This window comes from Clinocottus analis, unplaced genomic scaffold, assembly GCF_023055335.1.
Source record: "Clinocottus analis isolate CAN_PGR_092001 unplaced genomic scaffold, fCliAna1.0.p SCAF_8, whole genome shotgun sequence".
Classification (NCBI taxonomy): Eukaryota; Metazoa; Chordata; class Actinopteri; order Perciformes; family Cottidae; genus Clinocottus; species Clinocottus analis.
Genome location: NW_027176240.1, coordinates 5,785,792 through 5,806,374, shown reverse-complemented (window position 1 = coordinate 5,806,374; position 20,583 = coordinate 5,785,792). Strand labels below are relative to the sequence as shown.

The window sequence follows — 20,583 nt, the reverse complement described above, 5'->3', positions numbered from 1 at the left end:
AGAGCAGAGGAGAGGAGAAGAGAGGAGAGGAGAGGAGAGGAGAGGAGAAGAGAGGAGAGGAGAGCAGGGGAGAGGAGAAGAGAGAAGAGGAGAGGAGAGGAGAGGAGAGGAGAGGAGAGGAGAGGAGAGGAGAGGAGAGGAGAGGAGAGGAGAGGAGAAGGATGTGATAGGTCTGTTTTTGGACTCTGGGGGTGTTCAGTCCTAAAAGGTTGGCTGGTTGTTTTATTGTGAAAAGGATTTGAATATTCAGTATCCAAGTAAAGAACTTGCGGTCTTCCTCAGCTTCCTCAAGCAGTTAATTCCTTCTTCTTTTTTTATTCTCTGGCCATCGTTTGGTCGATCTGCATTTTGTGCAGACTGTGCTGAGGCTGAGGGTGTACTGTCCCTCCCACCGGCAGCACCATCTCAGCAGTGTAGTTACCTGGGAGGCCGGGCCTCCAGAGTAAGTAATGCCGCTGAAACAAAAGCCCTGACAGCAGAAGTGTGGAGAGAGTGATGAGACCCCCTGCTGGCGTGTTAGCGAGTCTGGCCTCGGAGCCTCCTCACTGGCTTTCCCTTTCAGGCTCCTGCCCCCGAGGACTCGGAGCCCTGGAGACATCCTGGAGAGGCCCGAGTCCTGGTTTTCCATTGGTCACCTCTTATCCACATGTTGTAGCCTTCTTGTGCTCAAATGCAAAATATCAACTCATATAAGTACAGTATGGAGGCAGTGTGAGGAGTTTGAAAGCTGCTGCAGAGACATGCCAACAACACGTGCTCAAACACTCAAAGAGTGGTTTACTCTGAAAGTATCAAAAAGTACACATTCTATTAAGTACAGCAATGAGGTACTTTGAGGTGTTTTAATTTTCTGCTATTTTTTACTTCTACTCCGCCACATTTAAAAGGGAATTACTGGACATTTTACATCTTTATTTACTAGTTGTTTACTTCAGATTAAGATTTTAAATACAAAACAATAATGATTGTCTTATACAATAATGCAGTATAGATTTAAATACTCAAATTTATGTAAAATAGTAATAATCTCAACTTTAACATGAACATTTGAATGCATAATTCGAACACTTGAAAAAGGGGCATCCCTCAAGCTAGTACTTATAAAATGTCTTATACATTATGAACATTTACTCAAGCAATATTTGAATGGAGGACTTCACTTGTAACAAGGTATTTTCAGTGGGATACTGCTACTTTTACCTTAAATACTTATTCCCCCACTGAGTAGTATGAAATAAGAAGGCACCTGATTTGGGAGGGGAAATTAAGATTACAAATAAATTAGCTATATATATATATATATATATATATATATATATATATATATATATAGACACACACTCACACACACACACACACACACACACACACACACACACACACACACACACACGTGATATGTTTCTCTAGACTCATGAAGAAACTAAGATGTCTTAAAAAGTAACTTTAAGTGTGAGTGTGTGGAGACTTCACATGAGAGACTTATGACACAACACCACCACCCCCCCCCCCTCCCTCTACCAACCTCTTGTGGTTGCCACGGTAAACGTCATGGCGACCATGGGATCTGCTGCAGGCTCTGAGGGACGTCTGGCTGTGATGGGGTGCGTGACATGATACTCCACAATCAGACACCATGACAACCCGGCAGCAATGCTGTTTATTCAGCAACCCAACTGTATGAAGAGTTGACGAGCAACGGCAACACGCATGTTGCAGAGTGGAGGAAACACCGTGAGGTGTTCAAAGGCTGCAGGGGAATGTCAGGAGCTTGTTGTCTGTCTCTCGCTCATGCGCAAATAGGCTTTTATATTCAGAAAGTAAAGTAAAGTAAAGTAAAAATTTGTCTTTGCAGCATTTTCACCAACAGCAGTAATAAAGTCCCATCCTTCAGGTGGAAATAAAATGAGAACTCTCAGCTTGTTTTTCTTGTTGTTGACTCCTTTCCACATTTAATTTATTTAGCAAATGATTGTATCCCAAGTGACTTCAAATATCTGCATTCAATCACAAGGGTACAACCCCAAAAAGTGCAAGAACTCATGCAAGTAGGCCAACATCACTCCCTTTAGAGATAATTGTTGCTTTATTTTATGGGCCCGGGTACAGTCTGAACAGGTGAGTTTTCAATATGACTGAGTTTCTTGCAACAATCTCATAGAGGAACAAAAGATGGAAAAATCAATTATTTGCCCAGGTTCTCACACTGCGCTTGGAAACTGGAACCCTATACTCACATGCACATGGAACAGGTGAACTTTAACCCTGGAAGACTTTCTGCCAATAACATGAGGAGATCTGTGTGTTGGACAGCTAAACATCTTTTGATAGGGTGAAGCGGTTTTATGTTTTATTTGTATGTGACATGATGAAATGTCTCTTTTGCATTGACTCGTGCAATGAGAGTCAATAAGGAGAAAGGAGAAAGTGGTGCATGATTTCAAAATGATCGTTTATGCTGATGATATGTCGATAACATCGTTTGACCCATGTCTTTTAAAATCATGTGCTCTCAATGTCATGGAAGAATTTGGAACGTTCTCTGGGAATAAAGTAAACTATGAAGCAATTACTTTGGGAAAAGATGAAGTATGAGGTTACACAGGAATTAATATTAAATCACCAATACATAGGACGTTTCACAATAACACTGCAGGCTTTTAAAAAACAATAAGGAAAGAGCCCCTTTCATAATTGTGGAGATGTTTTGTGCATTGAATGTAAGATCATGTCACTTATTGTCTGTAAAAATCAGAGAATATAATTAGAAAATACAGTAGTAATTCTTCATATCTTTACATCAAATGCATCACATCCAATTGAAAGTAAATCTTTTGAAAACTGAACAGCTATATGTTTCCACAAGTTCTCTCTAGTCATTCAAATGCAAATGCTATCAATCTATTTAACAAAAGGATCTTGCATATTGTGAAATGACTCATTAAGGTTGATTTCTGAGGCAACTTCAGTTAAATCACAAACTCAGAGGCAATTTAAATTGCTTTACATCCGATAAAACAAAGAAAATAAAAGGAAAGGAAAATTAAAAAGAAATAGACAAAAAATGGTGTAGATAAGTTACAGTGCAGCAAAACATTGTAAGTTGCTCCAAATTTAATAAAGTAACAAAGTGCAGTGGAGAAATAAATAAACTGATGACATACATAAAGGCAGAGCAGTTTTTAATTTAGATGTTAAAGGTTTGCAGCATCGTACCTAAAATCAGCTTCACCAGATCAAAGGTGTATTCATGGCCCAGGTTATTAAGTTGTTTAATAAACGAGCAACACTACACTAAATGATAATATTTAACAAACTGGAAGTTAGTCATGATAAAAAATATGATGATGAAATGCTGATTTAGTTAAAAGTCTAAAAGTGTGGTCGAACCTATAAATATTAACATAAATAATAACAATCTTTACCCTCCACTAGCTATGAGTGACTCTGCTCTGCCTCTCGATTCAAACTGACACAAAACTCAACCCGGCCTACACTGCCACCGTGTGGCAGCAGTGGAAACCAGAAATGTCCCGGCTATTTTCTGTTTAATGATGCATATTACCAAATTATCCACACACCCAGACACGTCCGATGGAGGAGCGTAGAGAGGAATGCGCAACCGACAGTGTCATAGCTTTGATACACACCGGGGTCAAAGCAGAAGGACCTGAGAGTGTCCGGATGCAGATTCCTCAAGATTCAGCGGCTTTCTTTGACCTCAGTGCAGGAACATGCCTCAGCGTCACTCCTCAGACCGCATGAGGCCTTCACCAGGGGAAAAAAGTCTTTATTTGGGGGAGGAAAGTCGTTGTACATGCTGACTGGCTCCAACATGTGGAGGACATACAGGAAAGCTGACAACACAGTGATTAACTGTTTAAATTGAACATTTCCTGATTTTGTTAATGTTCTTCATTTTTACACCAAAAAAAATGAATTTATTGTATTTAAAATAAATAATGCAATATCGCAAGTAAAATATTTCTGTAGTTTAATCAAGCTCGTCTTTTGTGTCAAATCTGTATTTGCAAAGTTCAATATTTGCCACTAAAAATATTGGAGAAGATGATTGTGAATTACATGGCAGCACTAGAGGGAGCCCTCTTCTCAGTCTCCACCAGCTCCTGAGCTCAAATAAATGAAGACGCAAAGCCCATCATAACTGACTGACAGCAACTTGAGGCCAAGGGACAGGTATTCAAACAAGACATGAGTTGTGTTACGAGGGGGGGAAAAAAGGTAAATTTAGATAAATCCCTCAGAAAGTGTCCCTGGTAGAGTAAAGCTCCTCCATACCATGCAAACACATACTGTACAGTCCACACATCTGGAGTTCAGCACTGCTCTAGGGGTTCAGTCACTGTTCTCTGACCCTCTCTCTAAATTTATCAAGACTTATGTCATCACATGTCTCTCTCATATTTCTGCTGCCGATGGGACCGACTAAGAATAGAAGAGCGCTGACACAGATTAACACGGCTGGTTCCTTCCTCTCCCTCTTTCTAAAAACTAATTATTTTCCATCTGTCGCTCTTTTGACCATAAACCTCCTCCTTCCCTGCATGCGTGTGTGTTGACCTCTTCATACGTCAGATGAGTGACCTCATTCATTGTCGCGCGTTGTAGACGAGAGAACCTGAAGTAAAGGCCAGAAAGCAGGCCAAGGTTTGATCTGAATCAGTAAGATGTTTGGAGAGCAGTAAGGGGGTTGTCGGCCTCTACATTTTGACTATTTGACCCTATTTGAATTTCCAAATACTGTTTACAAACTGCCTGCAAAAGGCCATTAGTGCAATATCTTGTATCTATGACTTTCATCGTTGACAGGAGAGGCAAGAGAGACCTTCAGTGGCACCTAAATGTCACAGCTAATCCCGGGATGGAGCAGGATCTCCAGGAAATGTGGGGTTGTCCCTCAGAGAGAGAGAGAGAGAGAGAGAGAGAGAGAGAGAGAGAGAGAGAGAGAGAGAGAAAGAGAGAGAGAATCACAGCCAGCCAACTAAAGCCTGATTGGCTGATGTGCAGGGGTACTTAAGGCGGGCTTCGAATGTAAATCTAAATTCACCCTGTTGATGGGAGTGTGTGTGTGTGTGTGTGTGTGTGTGTGTGTGTGTGTGTGTGTGTGTGCGTGTGTGTGTGTGTGTCCAGGTCAGACGAGTCAGAGTTTAGAGTTGGAAACCTACAACAGTTCCTTTTGATTGCTTTCTCTAAACAGCAGCTTTGTTAGTTTAGGTAGCATTGAGATTATCTAAATCCCAATGCTAACACACCTCACTGCTGCAGCAAATGCAAACAGACCAAACCGAGGCTGCTGACTAAAACACACCTGTTGAAGACAAATAACCTAAGGAACTATGTAACATGACACGGTGCATTTAGTTGTTGTTGTGACATTTCCAGTCGTATCGATTGACCGTCATGAGCAGAAAAATGGACTATACACAGATATGGATTTGTAGATGATTCAATATAAAAATGTCTGCACACTAAATTACTTGTTCAGGGTGCTGGTAGGTAAAAGAATACATGATAATTGTTTCATATGTTAGTCAGACTGGACTTGTCTTTTGTGAAATTCAAAACAATTCATGGTTCCCATATGTTAAAGTCTAATCTAACTTTGATGATCCCTGACTTTTCCTGTAGCGCCGCGATGAGGTAGACATTTTGTGTTTTTTTATTTATCAGCTATTTATTGAATGGATTGCAGATAAATTTGGTACAGAAACAAAAAGTACAGCTGAGGCTGATGGGAATGACATCAGTTCTGCTAGTATTTCATTATAAACCAATGTAATGGACAACTGCGATTGCATTGTGGACCTGACGATAGTTACAATACATCCAATATTTGTTGAAATATCTCACTCAAAATTATAAATGTCAACTTCAACCTGAAAGTAGTTGAAAAGTCAACGCCATCCTCAGGAGACCTGTATGAAATGTCCTGATTTGAAACGCATGCTCATGTGTCTTATGCCAGAAACAAAACAAAACAGAACAATGTGAGTGTGCTGGCAGTCCAGAGACATGTGAGATAGGAATCTTGGGAGGAAATGGATCCAATTTCCTCCCAAGATTTCTATATCCCATTCTTTGGTTGGAAACCAATAATGTTGATAATGATGCCGTTAGTGGATTTTGCCAAATAAACAAAAAAAATGGTCAACTGGCAACTAGCTTACACACAAGTAAGGGGGAAAAACATAACATAATAGGCCAATATGAAAAGTATATGGGCAACAATGAATAACAACACCATAAGTAATATTTATTTACAGTGTAAACATGAATAAAATAGTGCAAAGAGCTGAAATATTGACTGAATAGTGTAACAGGTTGTTTCATATACATGAAACATGAAACAAAAAACTGTGTGTATAGTTGTTCCTAACTATAAAATACCAACTTTACATGTAATAATAATATTTTGTCGCAGACTATATTGTTAAATAAATGAAGGATATAAAACTGCTGTACAGTATACTTAAAATAATATGTACTCGTGATACGTTCAAAGAACTCGAAAAGAAATGGAGTTTGCTTGTTAACTATAAAATACTAACTTTACATATAATAATACTATTTTTAGCAGACTTATAGTGTTAAAGAAATGGAGGATATGAAACTGCTGTATACTTCAAGTAATATGTACTCGTGATACGTTCAAAGAACTCGAAAATAAATGGAGTTTTGCTTCTGTGAAAAGAAATGAATAGTTTGCATACTAACTAGTGCGGAGTTCGCTCTTGACCCAGCCGCCGCAGCCTCGGGGCGGCAGACAGCGTGAGAAGAGAAAAAAAGCTCCTTTGACGTCAGCCACGTTAGGTTTCAGTAGTCCAAGATGGCGGAGGTGCGCGGGTTGGAGAGCAGAAATCACTTCGAGCCCAACTGCAAAAGCCGAGTCACCGACGAAGGTAAACCGTAGTTGGACTTGTCGAGTAGATGTGTGACAGTGAGCCGGGTTGAGGAGCAAGAAGCTGAGAAACGTGGGGACTAAAAATGTATTTGTTTTTGCTTCGTCCGCCTTTGTCTTTCTAAGGGGGGAACTCTCTCTGTTTTCCGTTAGCTTCTGTTGTCAGTCGGAGACTCGCGGTGTCCCGGAAAATGTGGTACCCCGCGCCAGAATGTGCCTCTTCCAACGGCACTTCTTAAACATAACGTTAAACACGGTAGAAACATGTTGTATTTGAGTGTTTTCGCTTTTGTTGAGCGTGTTCTTTTTTTCTTCCCCCTTTTGTAACTTGAGCTAAGAAAAAACTGTCTTGTGTGAAACCGATTCTGGCTCGGTTACAGAATTCACCCGCGACACCTGTCGGCTCATTCGTCCCGGGCCGTCACTTTCACCTGGTCTGCCCGCAGAGAGCCAGCCTGGCCCGGCCTGGAGCTGCGCGGTCACCCCGGCACAGGCGTCAAAGTGCGGCGAGGTTTTCTGGAGTTTGAAGCAGCCCGCCGCTTTGTGCTGCCCACAGCTTTCTGTTCAGTCCAACTAAACACAGCACGTTAATCTTCTTCATGCCACTAATGGCTCGGATGTATTTAAAATGACTATTATTAGTCTGCTCAGAGACTTATCGACGTAAATGTGAGGCTAATGTTGTCCTCCGAACATGACTCGATACAGTGTTGTAGCATTTTACTAGATTTATGATAGTTGATATGAATTACAAATGTAGAGATTATTCATATTCCCAGGCATTTTAAAGTGAATGGGTTAACTATTTCTTTGATGACTGTTCTTAAACTGAACTGTTACTTATGCCAGCACCCTGTTTTATAATGGCTGACTGAAGGTAATAATAATAATAATAATAATAATAATAATCAATGAGTTGTTTAAACAATCAAACATGGCATAATGCTTCACGTAATTTCAAACTGTTTTTTTGAGTGTTCCAATAAAATATCATTGTGGGCTCTCAGAACTTGTGTTTTAAAACAAATAATTTAACCGAAATTGTTTTACCATCCTAAAAGAAAGAAACAATATAATATCCTGTTCCTCCGCTAATATAATGGTGAAATCCAGCAGATTCCAAGCCCACCCACCTGTTAATGTGACCTTTCTCCCAACCATGTCCAGACTCGAATGCAGGTCTACCCAAAGTTCATCACTGAGATATGGCGCGAACTCTTATCACGATAACCTTTATGTCTACTTTCATACAGACCAGCTATGTGGCAACTACGTTCACTAACTGCAGCGGCTCTTAATCTGCACTTTGTCCTCACAGGCTCCAAAATTGGTCTGCTTGTTGCAATTCAACATTTGTCCTCCTTGATCCTTGTCCAGGGGACCGTGTCAGGTCGTCTATTGGTGCCGGTGTGCATGGAGATCCGTGCACACCAGTGAATTTCTCAACACTTAAACTCAGTCTTCTCTCTTGCATGAAATATTGTACTAAAAGAAACGGCATCAGCAAATATTCAACATTGCTTCGATTTCACTCCCAAAGGTTTGTCACAGTCTTCATTCCTCCACCAAATCTCTTTTCAGGAGCCAGGTAGCTTTCCCCTCTTATGAAAGTGTGATGGCTCCTATTTTTAAAAAGCTGGATAAGTTAAGTGGTCCATGGACTTATTAAAGTCGGCCTCAGATATAGTGCAGGAGTCCAGGGAAGGCAGCGCTGATTGGGACGCAGGGCTTAGATGTAGGACGCGTCCGCTCTCTATTCCTGCCGTGCAAAGTTAAAGATAGACCCACACTTGTGCGTTTGTGTGTGATGCTTTGTGTTGCGGGATGCACTATACACACTCCTCTTATTCCATGACAACTTTGAGCATGAGTATACGCTCCGCTGTGCATAACCATATATATATATATCCATCCATTATCTTAACCGCTTATCCACATTAGGGTCGCGGGGCGCTGGAGCGAATCCCAGCTGTCAAGGGGCAAGGGCAGGGTACACCCTGGACAAGTCGCCAGTCCATCACAGGGCAGACATATAGACAGACAACATTCACACCTACGGGCAATTTAGAGTCCAATTAACCTAGGCAGCATGTCTTTGGACTGTGGGAGGAAGCCGGAGAACCCACACTGCCACGGGAAGAACGTGCAAACTCCACACAGAAGGACCTGCCAGACCAGTATCCGAACCCCATATATATATATATATATATATATATATATATATATATATATATATATATATATATATATATATATATATATATATATATATATATATATATATATATATATAGGCCAGTTAACATTTGCTCAGTGCCTCCATAAGATAAGGGGTAATAGAGCTAATTTTAGTTCCGCCCTCATTTGCAGCAAACTGAGGCCAGGGACAGTGCCACTTTACCCTAGTGTAGCTGTGGAGGCATATAACAGCAAAGATAATGAGTTTTTTTACATACTGTTGTGCTTCCTTGCATGTTTATTGTGTTTTGTTTCTCTCTCACACACACACACTCATGCACGATCTGCTGCAGGAAAGACTCCTCCCGGCCCCAGCAGAATAGTGTCTTTGTGCGGGTCCCCTCAGTGGCTGCAGGCTGTGCCACTTCATCTTGCTGAGAAGTGCTCTGGAGACTCTATGATCCTGCACTGCCTCAGACCGATGAAATCTGTGTGCGGAGCAGATTACTATAACTGCTCCGTGTTTACGGCAAAGCAGAGCATGGCCGCTTTCCTTTGGGGACTTGTGGCGCCATAAAGTTGATCTTGTGGATGCCCCATTTTCAGTTGTCCTGTTGAGGAACTCATAACGGCCCTCCTACTTCCTTGACATGGCCCAGTGCCTTCATTGGCCATTATTACCATCACTAAAACAAAATATTTAATATGTATAATCTACTAGGAAGTGTGGAAGAAAATAACACAAAATGTGTCAAAAAATTATCGAGGTCATGGCCTGGATCTTGAACATCACCTAAATCATGATATTGGTTTGATAGTTGAACCAGCCGATAGTAAGTAAAAGTAAAATGGTATGTAATTGATCTGGTTTGTTGTTGACCTGGTATGTAATTGATCTGGTTTGTTGTTGACCTGGTATGTTATTGATCCAGCTTGTTGTTTTGTACTCTCCTTTCACTAGTTCCTTAGCTTAGACCAGCAGATACAGTGTCCATTTGAAATGGTTTATAATGACCATTTATAATAGTTGTAAATGCTCTTTTGAAATGTATTATCTATGTTTGTACTTGTGGATAAAGGTTAGCTGTGTCATCTGTTTTGTGTGTTTACTGCTGCTGTAACTGTCTACCTGGAGCCAGGGTTGTAATAAACAGGTTAGAGCAGCATTAACTCTCTTGGTGCCCTCAACACTGTTGTTGCTTTCTGTCACAATGGAGACATTTGGTTTGGATGTTTAAACCAGTCGAGTAAAAGAAGAACCTGTGAATCTCATATGTAGCGCTTCCTTTAGATAATTACCAACATTAGCGCTGAAACGATTTGTTGATTTATTTTAAATTGTGAGGTAAGCTGCTGTTCTTTCACGTGTGTGAAGTTAAACTTGAAAATGTCCCTTTGGGCTTTAAGAAATAAATAAATTGATTAACCTGGACAACAATCAGCAGTTTAATCCATCATAATTATCAAGTTATTGTTCGTCGCAGCTCTATTCTGCATTTTTGTGGCCAATTGGTGAAGGTTAAATGATTGTGCACTTAGGAGTCTGAAAGTGTGGCGTTAAGGTTTGTGTTCACTGAAGGCCGTCTTGAAATTGGTTTTACTTGCTTGGCATCCACGACTTCGCAGAGTTTATTCTCTGTTTATTCTCTTTGTTAGTTTTCTCATTGTTGGAAACAGGTTAAGTGTCCAGGGTGTGTCTTTTTGTCTCTGCGCTCTTTCTTCAGATGAGTAATTGAATGGTGTGGACGTCAGTGACTTGCATGCAGGTCCTGTGTGATCATCAAGGCCGGCAATCAAATTGGAAGGGTTTGGTCTTGTGGATTTGAATGTGGTGGGAGACACTGATGCTACAACAACTTGGTACAGTCGAATGGCTATTCATTCATATTTGAATGAGCAATGATTAATGCTATTTGCCCAACCTGTTCAGTGACTGGTTTCTGGCCAATGTATTTCCACTTTTAGTTTGTGCTTCAGGGAGTGTCATCTTAATCCTGCACCAGGGATTCCTTCTTTACCTTGTGAGGAGCGGGGAAAAACATGTACTTCTGCTACAATTGTAGGAAACTGGATAACAGTCATAATGTAAATGTTTAAAGCTTAATTTTGTAATAGTGCTTCAAAGAAGTCTGAAAACTACAAAATTGAGAACTGGTTAGCCTATTAAAGGTGAACAACACTTAGTTATTTACATTTTTTTAATCACTTAAAATAATTGGAGCAGCAATGAGGGGTTGATGATCCATTGAGAAAACTATTCAGTTTTCAATACCAAATAATCCTTTTGTGTGAGTTTACTTTAAAGAATAAGGTTCTCAAATATAGTGTAGTTTCCTCAAAAAGGTCTTGTATAACCTGAATATATTTTGAGTATTGGACAAAACAGGACTATTGAAGACGTCGCCATGGACTTTTAAGTAATTCATCAATGATGAAACAAAACAAAGGTCTCTGAAACACAAGCTACTCACCTATGTGCATCAGTTTGTGGTTCAGCACTCTTGCTTATACTGCAGTTGTGTTACTGTGTAGGGAAGGAAGGTATTGTGCAGTATTAGTGGCAACATGGATGTAAAGGAAAGACTTTCATAGAAACTGTTCCCCCTCCCCACCACCTCTCTCCAACTTATTTTTCTTCTCTCCTTTTTTTTTCCTGGCCCTTTTGTGATTATCAGCACGAGGCTATTTTTGTGTTTGACCTAGATGTGCAGACAAGAATGGATGACAGTATTTAGCCCAGCACAGAAAACTGGAAAGATCCAAAATATGACCGCAGCAAGAGGCATTTCTCCTTCTCTTAAACTTCTTGAAACAAACTTATAACAATGAAACCACATAAACCTGCCTTCTCATCCTGCTCCCCCTCCTCACTTCACGCCCGTTGTCTGCACATTAACATGCAGCATGATGTTATCTAACCAGTGTCATTTAATCTGTTTCTCTCTACTTTGTCCGGTAATCTAAAGGCTTGAGTGGTGTGGAAGATGTCCCCATTTTTCCGCACAAGAAGAAGTCTCCTTTAGCCAGACCCAAATCCCTGGAGGATGAATTGTCCCCAAGGACCTTCCCCTCAAACCTCACCCCCTCACCAGACGGGTTTTCGGACAGAGAGGTAAAGTGCTGCTGTATGTCTACTGACCAGCTTGTTTACCACATCAAATCATGAGAAAAACTGTTTATTTTTTTTTATTTGTGTACAATAATTCTGCCATTTTCTTTGGAAATATTTGAATTCTTGCTGCGTCTTTGCTGAGCGTCAGGCTTCTGAATGTAGTGTATCTTATTTTCTCCCCAGACGCTTTGATTGCTGATCTCAACGTTGTAATTTTCAGTTCCCCGTTTCCTCTGTGAAACCTGCCTCATCATCATTGTAACATTGTAAATGCTTCCTCGGTGCAAGAAGGAAAGCTGATTGATTGTGAACTCATGTTTTTAGGCTGTGGTGGAGGAGGAAGAGGAGAAGAAGGAGACGGCCAAGCCCATCCAGATCGTGCTGGCCAATCAGGAGGAGCACAGCTTTGAGCTGGACACCGCGGCGCTGGAGAGGATCCTGCTGCAGGATCACGTCAAGGACCTGAATGTGGTGGTGGTGTCTGTGGCTGGGGCTTTCCGCAAGGGCAAGTCCTTCCTGCTGGACTTCATGCTGCGCTACATGAACACTCAGGTGAGATTTCATTATGTGTCCATTACGTTCCAACGCACACACATGCCTGTGGAGATTAAAAGAGAAAGAGTCTCGGTCAAGTATTTAATACATGATTTATGTGACTCTGCATATATTATTATTAGGTTTATAATCTGGACAAAACAATCTTTAACATCACACGTGCACTGATAGCAACTTACCTGAAGTATAAATAGTGATATTTTTCTTTACAAAGGCTGCTGGAGTGTGTTATCTTTTTTTCCCAGTTCACATTGTTGTTGACTTAGGTTAGATTGGTTCATTGAAGAAATTTCAATATTGAGATATTCATCATGTAAAATATGGTTAATTATCTGGTGTTATTGGATCGCAAAGATAGTTAAATATGAACTTTGATCAGTTTTAAAAGAAGCCCGGGATGCTCTCATTTACATAGAAATAGACAATAATTAGCAAGATGCAGTTGCTCTTAAATGAATCACCCTCAAGTCAAACTGGTGCTATACGTCAGTCATCACCTGGGGCATAGTTTCAGTGAGAATAAGAAAAGGAATTGTTCACACTTGTCCTGATCGTGAAAGGCCTCGTGCAGATGGTACCTTTCACAACAGCTAAGTAAACATACAACATAATATTCCGCCGGCACTTTAAATGTTGTGCAAGATTCACAGGCAGTAGAATTTCTGAAAACGGATGGGCTGGATAAAAACAGATGGAATTACAACCGGCACTGGCATGTGTGTCTCAATGTGACGACACAAAGACGAACGCGTCCTGTTTGGTCTGATCCAGAGAAACTTACTCAACCAGTTGATTGTGGTGGTTTAACTGGTCTCCACCTTCTGGGAAGGTGATCTCCACCATATTTGCGTTTCATAATAACATTTGGGAAACTTTTAATATAATAATAATAATAATATACGAGTTTCTGTACAACAAACCTAATTTTCACCAAGTCGTACATTATACACACTCACAAGCTTGTTCATCCAACAACTGTGTTACTCAACAACTAGTGATTCAGAAGCAGCCAGGATCACCTTACACTCACACACTGTAACACGCACGACCGTAAAGACGGAGGAATGTCTCGCTCACAGCTGTTATGAACGTGGGCATTCATGCAAGTCGGACCAGATCGACACATGCTCACATTTTCCCATGAATACTGATAGTGTTTCTTCAGATGGTGGTTCTTCATATTCAGTTACGTCCAGAAGTAAATGTTCTCAACTGTCAGTCGTGTTATTATTGGACTGTAGCTCTATGTTCTCACCAAATGACAAACTACATTCCTGCTGTGTCATAAGACAGGGATGAGGCCTTCAGCACAGACGTATTGTAGACGCACAAGAACCAGAGTTCATGCTTTGCAAATCAGGTATTTGTTTGTCAGGTGAGGCTCGGTTACGCATTTCCTATCTGTGGTTTGTGCATCTCCTCACATGGAAATATAAACAAGGTCAGAATGTGCTGCTTTAATTTCACCTTTTTGTGTTTTAAAATCATGACTGACACAACAACTTTTTGGGATGATCAACTCTTTAATGAGTGTTTCCCAAAGTGATTTATTAACACTTTGCACACTGTGAAAACAAGAGGACCATGGTATAACTTGTGATGAGTGTGATGCTGCAGTGTCCTGTGGTGGATTAGATCAGCTCTCAAGTAAGAACAGAAGAGTTCAGACCTTTACTGGAGTATTCTACATCCCAGTTAGCTGTTATTTTCTCAGTCAACATTGTACTGTTTAGTTATTAAGGCTGGCCAAAATGTGGCCTGTGGGTTGGTGTTCCATTTGAAGTAAACCAGAATCAATGTTTTTTGCCTATTTGGTGTGGAAATAATACTTCTAAAATGCAATATTTTATTTCACTGCCACTCTGCTTGAAAAATGAAAAGGTGGTAAACTGAGCCAATTTCAGTCCATTAACGTGTACTTCTCTCACACCACATTTCCCCCCGTTTTTTTGTTCCAACCCATTTTCATCTTTCCTTGTCTTCCTCTTTCCTCTCACCTTGTCCTACCCTTGTATCCTCCTCCTTACCTTTCGGCAACAGGGTAAGTCATGGATGGGCGGTGACGATGAGCCGCTGACCGGGTTCACCTGGAGAGGAGGCTGCGAGAGGGAAACCACAGGAATTCAGATCTGGAGCAAAGTCTTTGTGGTCGACAAGCCTGATGGCAGCAAGGTAGACGGTTATTAAACACACAGTACGATAAATCCTGATGAGCTTCATGTGGAAATGAAGCTCATGAGTGACTTGTTCCATATCAGAATTTTGAGTTTTATTAGTATAGACATTTATAGCAAAAACACAAATGCTCTACTTGGCCTCCAGGCTGCAGTACTTTACATCTGTTGCATCTCTTCTCGACAGGTTGCTGTGCTCCTCGTTGACACTCAGGGGGCATTTGACAGCCAGTCCACCATAAAGGACTGTGCCACCGTGTTTGCCCTCAGCACAATGACCAGCTCTGTGCAGGTGAGACTTAAAAACATGTGTAGTCTGGTGGAAAGCATGCTGTTGCTTGTCTTTCTCTTTAAAGTGTCTCACAATTATGTCTCTTGTGGTGTTTCTTTTTGTTTTCAGGTGTACAACCTCTCCCAGAACATACAGGAGGACGACCTGCAGCATCTGCAGGTTGGTGTCACTTCTTTTCCTCTTGGGGAGGAAAAAAAAACAACAAAGTTTCAGTAACTTCTGTTCCCAGATCATAATTTGTTTTTCTCTCTCATTTAGCTCTTCACAGAATACGGCCGTCTGGCAATGGAAGAGATCTACCGAAAACCTTTCCAGGTACCGGCTGCTTCTGTTGACCGGGAGCATGCATGTAGTCTGAGTGCTATGTAGTCTGAACATGCATCATGTTCATATAATTATTTTGTATTAAGAAAGTAGCTGATTTTGTCTTCACAATAATAGTAATATTAAGAGAGTATTAACACATATCTGTAGAATTGCGAAAACAGGAAACATATGGACACATTTTTTTTAAACCCAACCATAAAGTGATCAATAGCCATTATTGTTTTCTCCTAGGTCACTTTCCTCACTGTGTGACTGTGGTTGTGTGTTTCAGTCCCTGATGTTTCTGATTCGGGACTGGTGTTATCCATATGAACACAACTACGGACTGGAAGGCGGCAACAACTTTCTGAACAAAAGACTACAAGTGAGAATTTTTTTTAAATTTTTTTTATGAATTTGAAAATGCAGATTAAAAAAAATATATATATTTTACGACACATTGTTATTTTTTTCAGCCAGTCTCGCACTCACTTATGCTGTCAGACATGCGTCACACCTTTTTTTCCTAACCACTTATCTAATTGTCTGTTCAGGTGTGCTCACATTTGCTTAGCGCGATGTGTGTGTGTGTGTACACATTCCACACATCAGTCATTGACGAGAAGAAAAAGCACACACTTTCACTGTGAGTCTATTGTTGTCTGCTGACTCAGGTGAAACAGAACCAACACGAAGAGCTGCAGAATGTGAGGAAGCACATCCACTCCTGTTTCTCCAACATCGGCTGCTTCCTGCTGCCACATCCGGGCCTCAAGGTGGCCACCAACCGGTCCTTTGATGGCAAGCTGAAAGGTGAGGAAACAGGAACATGGACTAATCATAAAGACTAGCGATAGTTGAAGCATGCTGGACGGTAATGTCACGTTTCAGAGGACAAACAAGGTGTGTTTTGTGTGTTTCAGACATCGATGGTGATTTTAAGACGGCGCTGGCTGAGCTGGTGCCTCTCCTCCTGGCGCCAGAACGACTGGTGGAAAAGGAGATCGGAGGCAACAAAGTCACATGTAGAGATCTTCTGGAGTACTTCAAGGTCCTGCAAGATTTTATTTAAGTTCCAACACTGATAAAACCTCCCAAAAACTGACAAACTAAAGCCTAACGGTACATAAATGGCAAGAAAAATCCAAGTGAAGACACATTGCAAAACCAGTGACACTTGTTAAAAAGAGTTTTTTTCTGCCATTGGATTTTGGCTTGCCAAGCTTTAAACTTTCAATTTATCCCATCACTGCATGGTCATATACGCAATTATTTATCTTTCGATGTTTAGCAGTTTTAAGTAAACTTTTCTTCTTAATTTTTTAAACCCCACACTTGTACAATATGTCCCCCAAAATGAGTAGTAAAAGTACTTATTGGGCTATAGCTGCCATTGTACAGGAAACACTGGTGTAACAAACTGAATTATTTTACTTTCCTGCAGGCTTACATAAAGATTTACCAGGGGGAGGAACTGCCTCACCCAAAGTCCATGCTGCAGGTTTGTTAGCGTCTGAGGGATCATATTAATTATGGGTCGCACTTTTTGATTTAATCTTAAATCTCATCATCTGTTTGTCAGGCGACAGCAGAAGCTAATAACTTGACAGCTGTGGCTGGAGCCAAAGACATATACGGCAAGAACATGGAGCTGGTGAGGACGCATTTATCTCTCCGTGATCATAAGTTATGATCCGTTCGTTGTCATGTTTATAAGAAGCTAGCAGCACATTGACAGAATTAATGAAATTATTTATTCTCTCCATAAAAAAACCTTGCAAAAATTGTCATGCATGCAGCTGGAGTTGCCTTCAGTCTTCATCTCTTCTGTCAGTCACACGGTCTTCCTGTCATTCTCAGGTCTGCGGTGGGGACAAGCCGTACATCGCCCCGGCCGACCTGGAGCGCTTCCACGAGGACTTTCACGAGCACTCGGTGCGTTTCTTTCGCTCGGTGAAGAAAATGGGCGGCGACGACTTCTGCCAGCGCTACCAGAACCAGCTGGAGTCCGAGCTGAACGAGGCCTACGGCAACTTCTCGAAGCACAACGACGGCAAGAACATCTTCAACACGGCGCGCACGCCCGCCACGCTTTTCGCAGTCATGTTCGTCACCTACGTGGTGTCCGGGCTGACGGGCTTCATCGGTCTGAGCGACTTGGCGTCGCTGGCTAACCTGGTCATGGGCGTGGCGTTGCTGTCGCTCTGCACCTGGGCCTACGTGAAGTACTCTGGAGAGTTTCGGGAGGTGGGGACGACCATAGATCTGGTCGCCGACGCGCTCTGGGAACAGGTGGGTGTGTGTGTGTGTGAGAGTGTCTGTGTGTCCACCAAGAACCAATATTGGGTGGCAGGAAATAAAGATTTGACTTGAATGGTAATTTGAAATTTAGGTATTTGTTTTTGGTTATATTTGGTACTTTAAGCTATAACTCGAACACTTAAGGTTAAAAGGTTTTTAATGTCTGAATAAAGGAAATGTCAGATATCAAGACGGGTATAACTGTATCATGTCAGCCAAGAAAGAAGAGTAACAAGATATTACAATTCAGAAAAGCTAAAGATGTGCAAGTTCAAGATATAGAGACAATGTCTATGATATTAGGTATGAAAACTAAGCTCATTATTGATTAATCTGTACATTGCTTTGAGTCTAAGAATATGAAATGACAAATTGGGATTCGCCATTTTTCAAAGCCCAATGTGTTCAATTGAATAATTCTCAATATTTTCGTGAGCAACAAATCCTCACATTTTAGAAGTTGGAAGCAAATGATTGTCATTTGTGCTAGATAGATAATTAAAATGATCAGTTATTTAAAAAAAATAGTGAGACCTAATTGTCAGGGCACTTTATTACTTCATGTCAGACAGAAGAGAAACACAATTTCAAGTCTTCTGCATGTTTGCACAAATGGAAGAAGTGACAAAAATAAACTTTGACTTTGACTGACATTGCAGAGTCTGTCCACCAGAGAGCACTAAGAGCACTTTCTCCAGGTGGAAGATGTCTAATTCAATACTTATACTTCCTAGTTAACAGCCATATATATATATATCTTAAATGTTATTAAACTTCAGACCAGAATCAAAAAAACATTTATTGCCAAGTATGTTTATACATACAAGAAATTTGTCCTGGTGGAAGGTGCATGAAATTTAACATTTAAACATTTAACGATAAACATAAAACAGAGTGCAATAAGACAAGAGTCAAATTACTTTTTGAAGTGATTGACATTAAAATTATTCATGACAATATAGTGTTTTATTCACGATTTTGTTTCTACTGTAGTTTATTTTTTTTGTCTATTTCTAGATGTTTAAAAAATTCCCAAAGAAGCAATAATCCTTCCATCAGTTTTTATTTCCTTCTGTTCACTGCATGTTTACGATTGTCTTCACGCCCCATCATCCGTCTCTCAAACTCTTAAATCACCTTTCGGCGCTCCGTCCACACTGAAACTCCTTCAGGGGCCACTTTTATTTGCTCCATCAGCCTTTGTCTGCAGACTTAGCCCTCAGGAGCACAATTATAGCGTCAGGGTGTTTCTGTGTTTTCTATTTGCAGTTTAATGAGTCTTTGCGAGTCAACACAAACGCAGCCCTCGTGTCTCCTCTCACTTCTCCCTCCCTCCTCTGCTTTTGTCTCTTCCTCCCTCTCTGCTTGACAGAAGACGGTGAGAAAGGTGAGGTGTTGGTTCCCATTTCTCTGATCTTCTGCCTGCTGTTCTCAACATCATTTCCTTTTCCTTTTCTCTACCTCCTGCTGCCGGTCTCCTTGTTGTTTTTACCTTTTTTGTATAATTCAACACAGTTTTCTTTCATCTTTCCTTTTCTAACATTTTTTATTTCTCCTGAATTTTTTTCCCCGACTGTGTCCGGATCCCCTCCCTCCCCTCTTCCTGCTCCAGTGTCAGTCCTGTTCCTCGTTTTTAACTCTCCCGTTCCTCCCTGCTGTCCTCTCAGGTGTTTTCCACGCTTTTGGAGCCGGTCAGGAGCCGCCTGGCTTGGCCCATCTCTCTCCTCCCTTCATTCCCATCAGCAGCGGCGCTGGGACTCGGAGCTCTGACTCCCCTCAACAACAACTACAAGAAGATAAACTAGCTGCTGGCCGGATTGGCAGCCTGTTGAACTTCCTTTTCATATCCAAACTTCTGCAGTTTTGCTGGCTTCTTGATTGTTACTTTTCAGTCCAACGGCAGTGGATTCTTATACTTTATCCCCTGGACACTGATTTTCACTGAATGTACCTGAAGACTGACAGGCCGGACCCATCTCAGGATTTCAGAGACATGACGCCTGAACGGTTGTTAATAATCTTGGATGACTGATTATTTTATTTTTTCAGTTGAAGAGGTTTTGTTCAGCTGTGTTGTAAAACTGTGTTTTAGTTTTCTTTATTTTACCTTAATTGTTTTTTTTCCCTAACTTTCTTCTCGTTTCTTTTTCCCTTTTTATAGATACTTCTTTTTTAATTTTTTTTTGACAAGTCAACTCTTTGTTCTCACACAAAATCCTCTTTTTGTCTCTCCTGCAGGTTTTGAAGCCACTAAGTGAACATTATATGGAAGACAACGTCAGACAGACGGTGGTTAACTCCATCAAAGCCAGCTTGACAGAACAAGTCTCGCAGCACACCAAGTTAAAGACTCACTGACACTCTTCCTCCTCATCTTCCTCGTCATGTTCATCGCCCCCCTGCCGACCCGCTCAATGTGTTCAAACCTAGAACTGTGTAACTAGTTCAACGCCAAAGCTGATCCTCTTGTATCCCTCCCCCACCCCCCCCCCCCCCCCCACCCCCAAAAAAAAACGTCCATCTTCATTTGCTGTTTTGCTGGTGTGGAGCTGCCCTGCTCTTCATCGCCCCCCAGTGCCTCAGAGCAGAAACTGCACGTTCACAGGAAGACGGAGGAGAGAAGCCGGTGGCATTGCCAAAACCGGACCTGAAGGACCACCACCTTCTCCAGTGTGCCATGCTGTGATAGATGTGTCTTTTGTTGTAGGCTGACACACACACACACACACACACACACTCCTCACAT

The 20,583-nt window shown here is 41.2% G+C and overlaps 1 protein-coding gene across 2 annotated transcripts; it reads left to right on the top strand.

Annotated features, from left to right (window-relative positions):
• Positions 1 to 6,846: 6,846 nt before the first annotated feature.
• On the top strand, positions 6,847 to 20,334 carry atl2 (atlastin GTPase 2). Of its 2 annotated transcripts, XM_068567692.1 has the most exons (16): positions 6,847 to 6,920; positions 12,064 to 12,209; positions 12,534 to 12,761; positions 14,805 to 14,936; positions 15,126 to 15,230; positions 15,339 to 15,389; positions 15,489 to 15,545; positions 15,829 to 15,921; positions 16,211 to 16,349; positions 16,460 to 16,587; positions 16,981 to 17,037; positions 17,119 to 17,190; positions 17,397 to 17,828; positions 19,210 to 19,224; positions 19,505 to 19,844; positions 20,076 to 20,153. In XM_068567692.1, the coding sequence occupies exons 1-15, from the start codon at positions 6,848 to 6,850 to the stop codon at positions 19,640 to 19,642; spliced, it is 1,866 nt and encodes a 621-aa protein (XP_068423793.1). In that variant the 5' UTR covers position 6,847; the 3' UTR covers positions 19,643 to 19,844; positions 20,076 to 20,153. The 2 variants fall into 2 exon arrangements, with proteins under 2 accessions (XP_068423793.1, XP_068423794.1); XM_068567693.1 differs by lacking the exons at positions 19,210 to 19,224; positions 19,505 to 19,844 and having other exon boundaries at positions 20,076 to 20,334.
• The last annotated feature ends 249 nt before the right edge of the window (positions 20,335 to 20,583 follow it).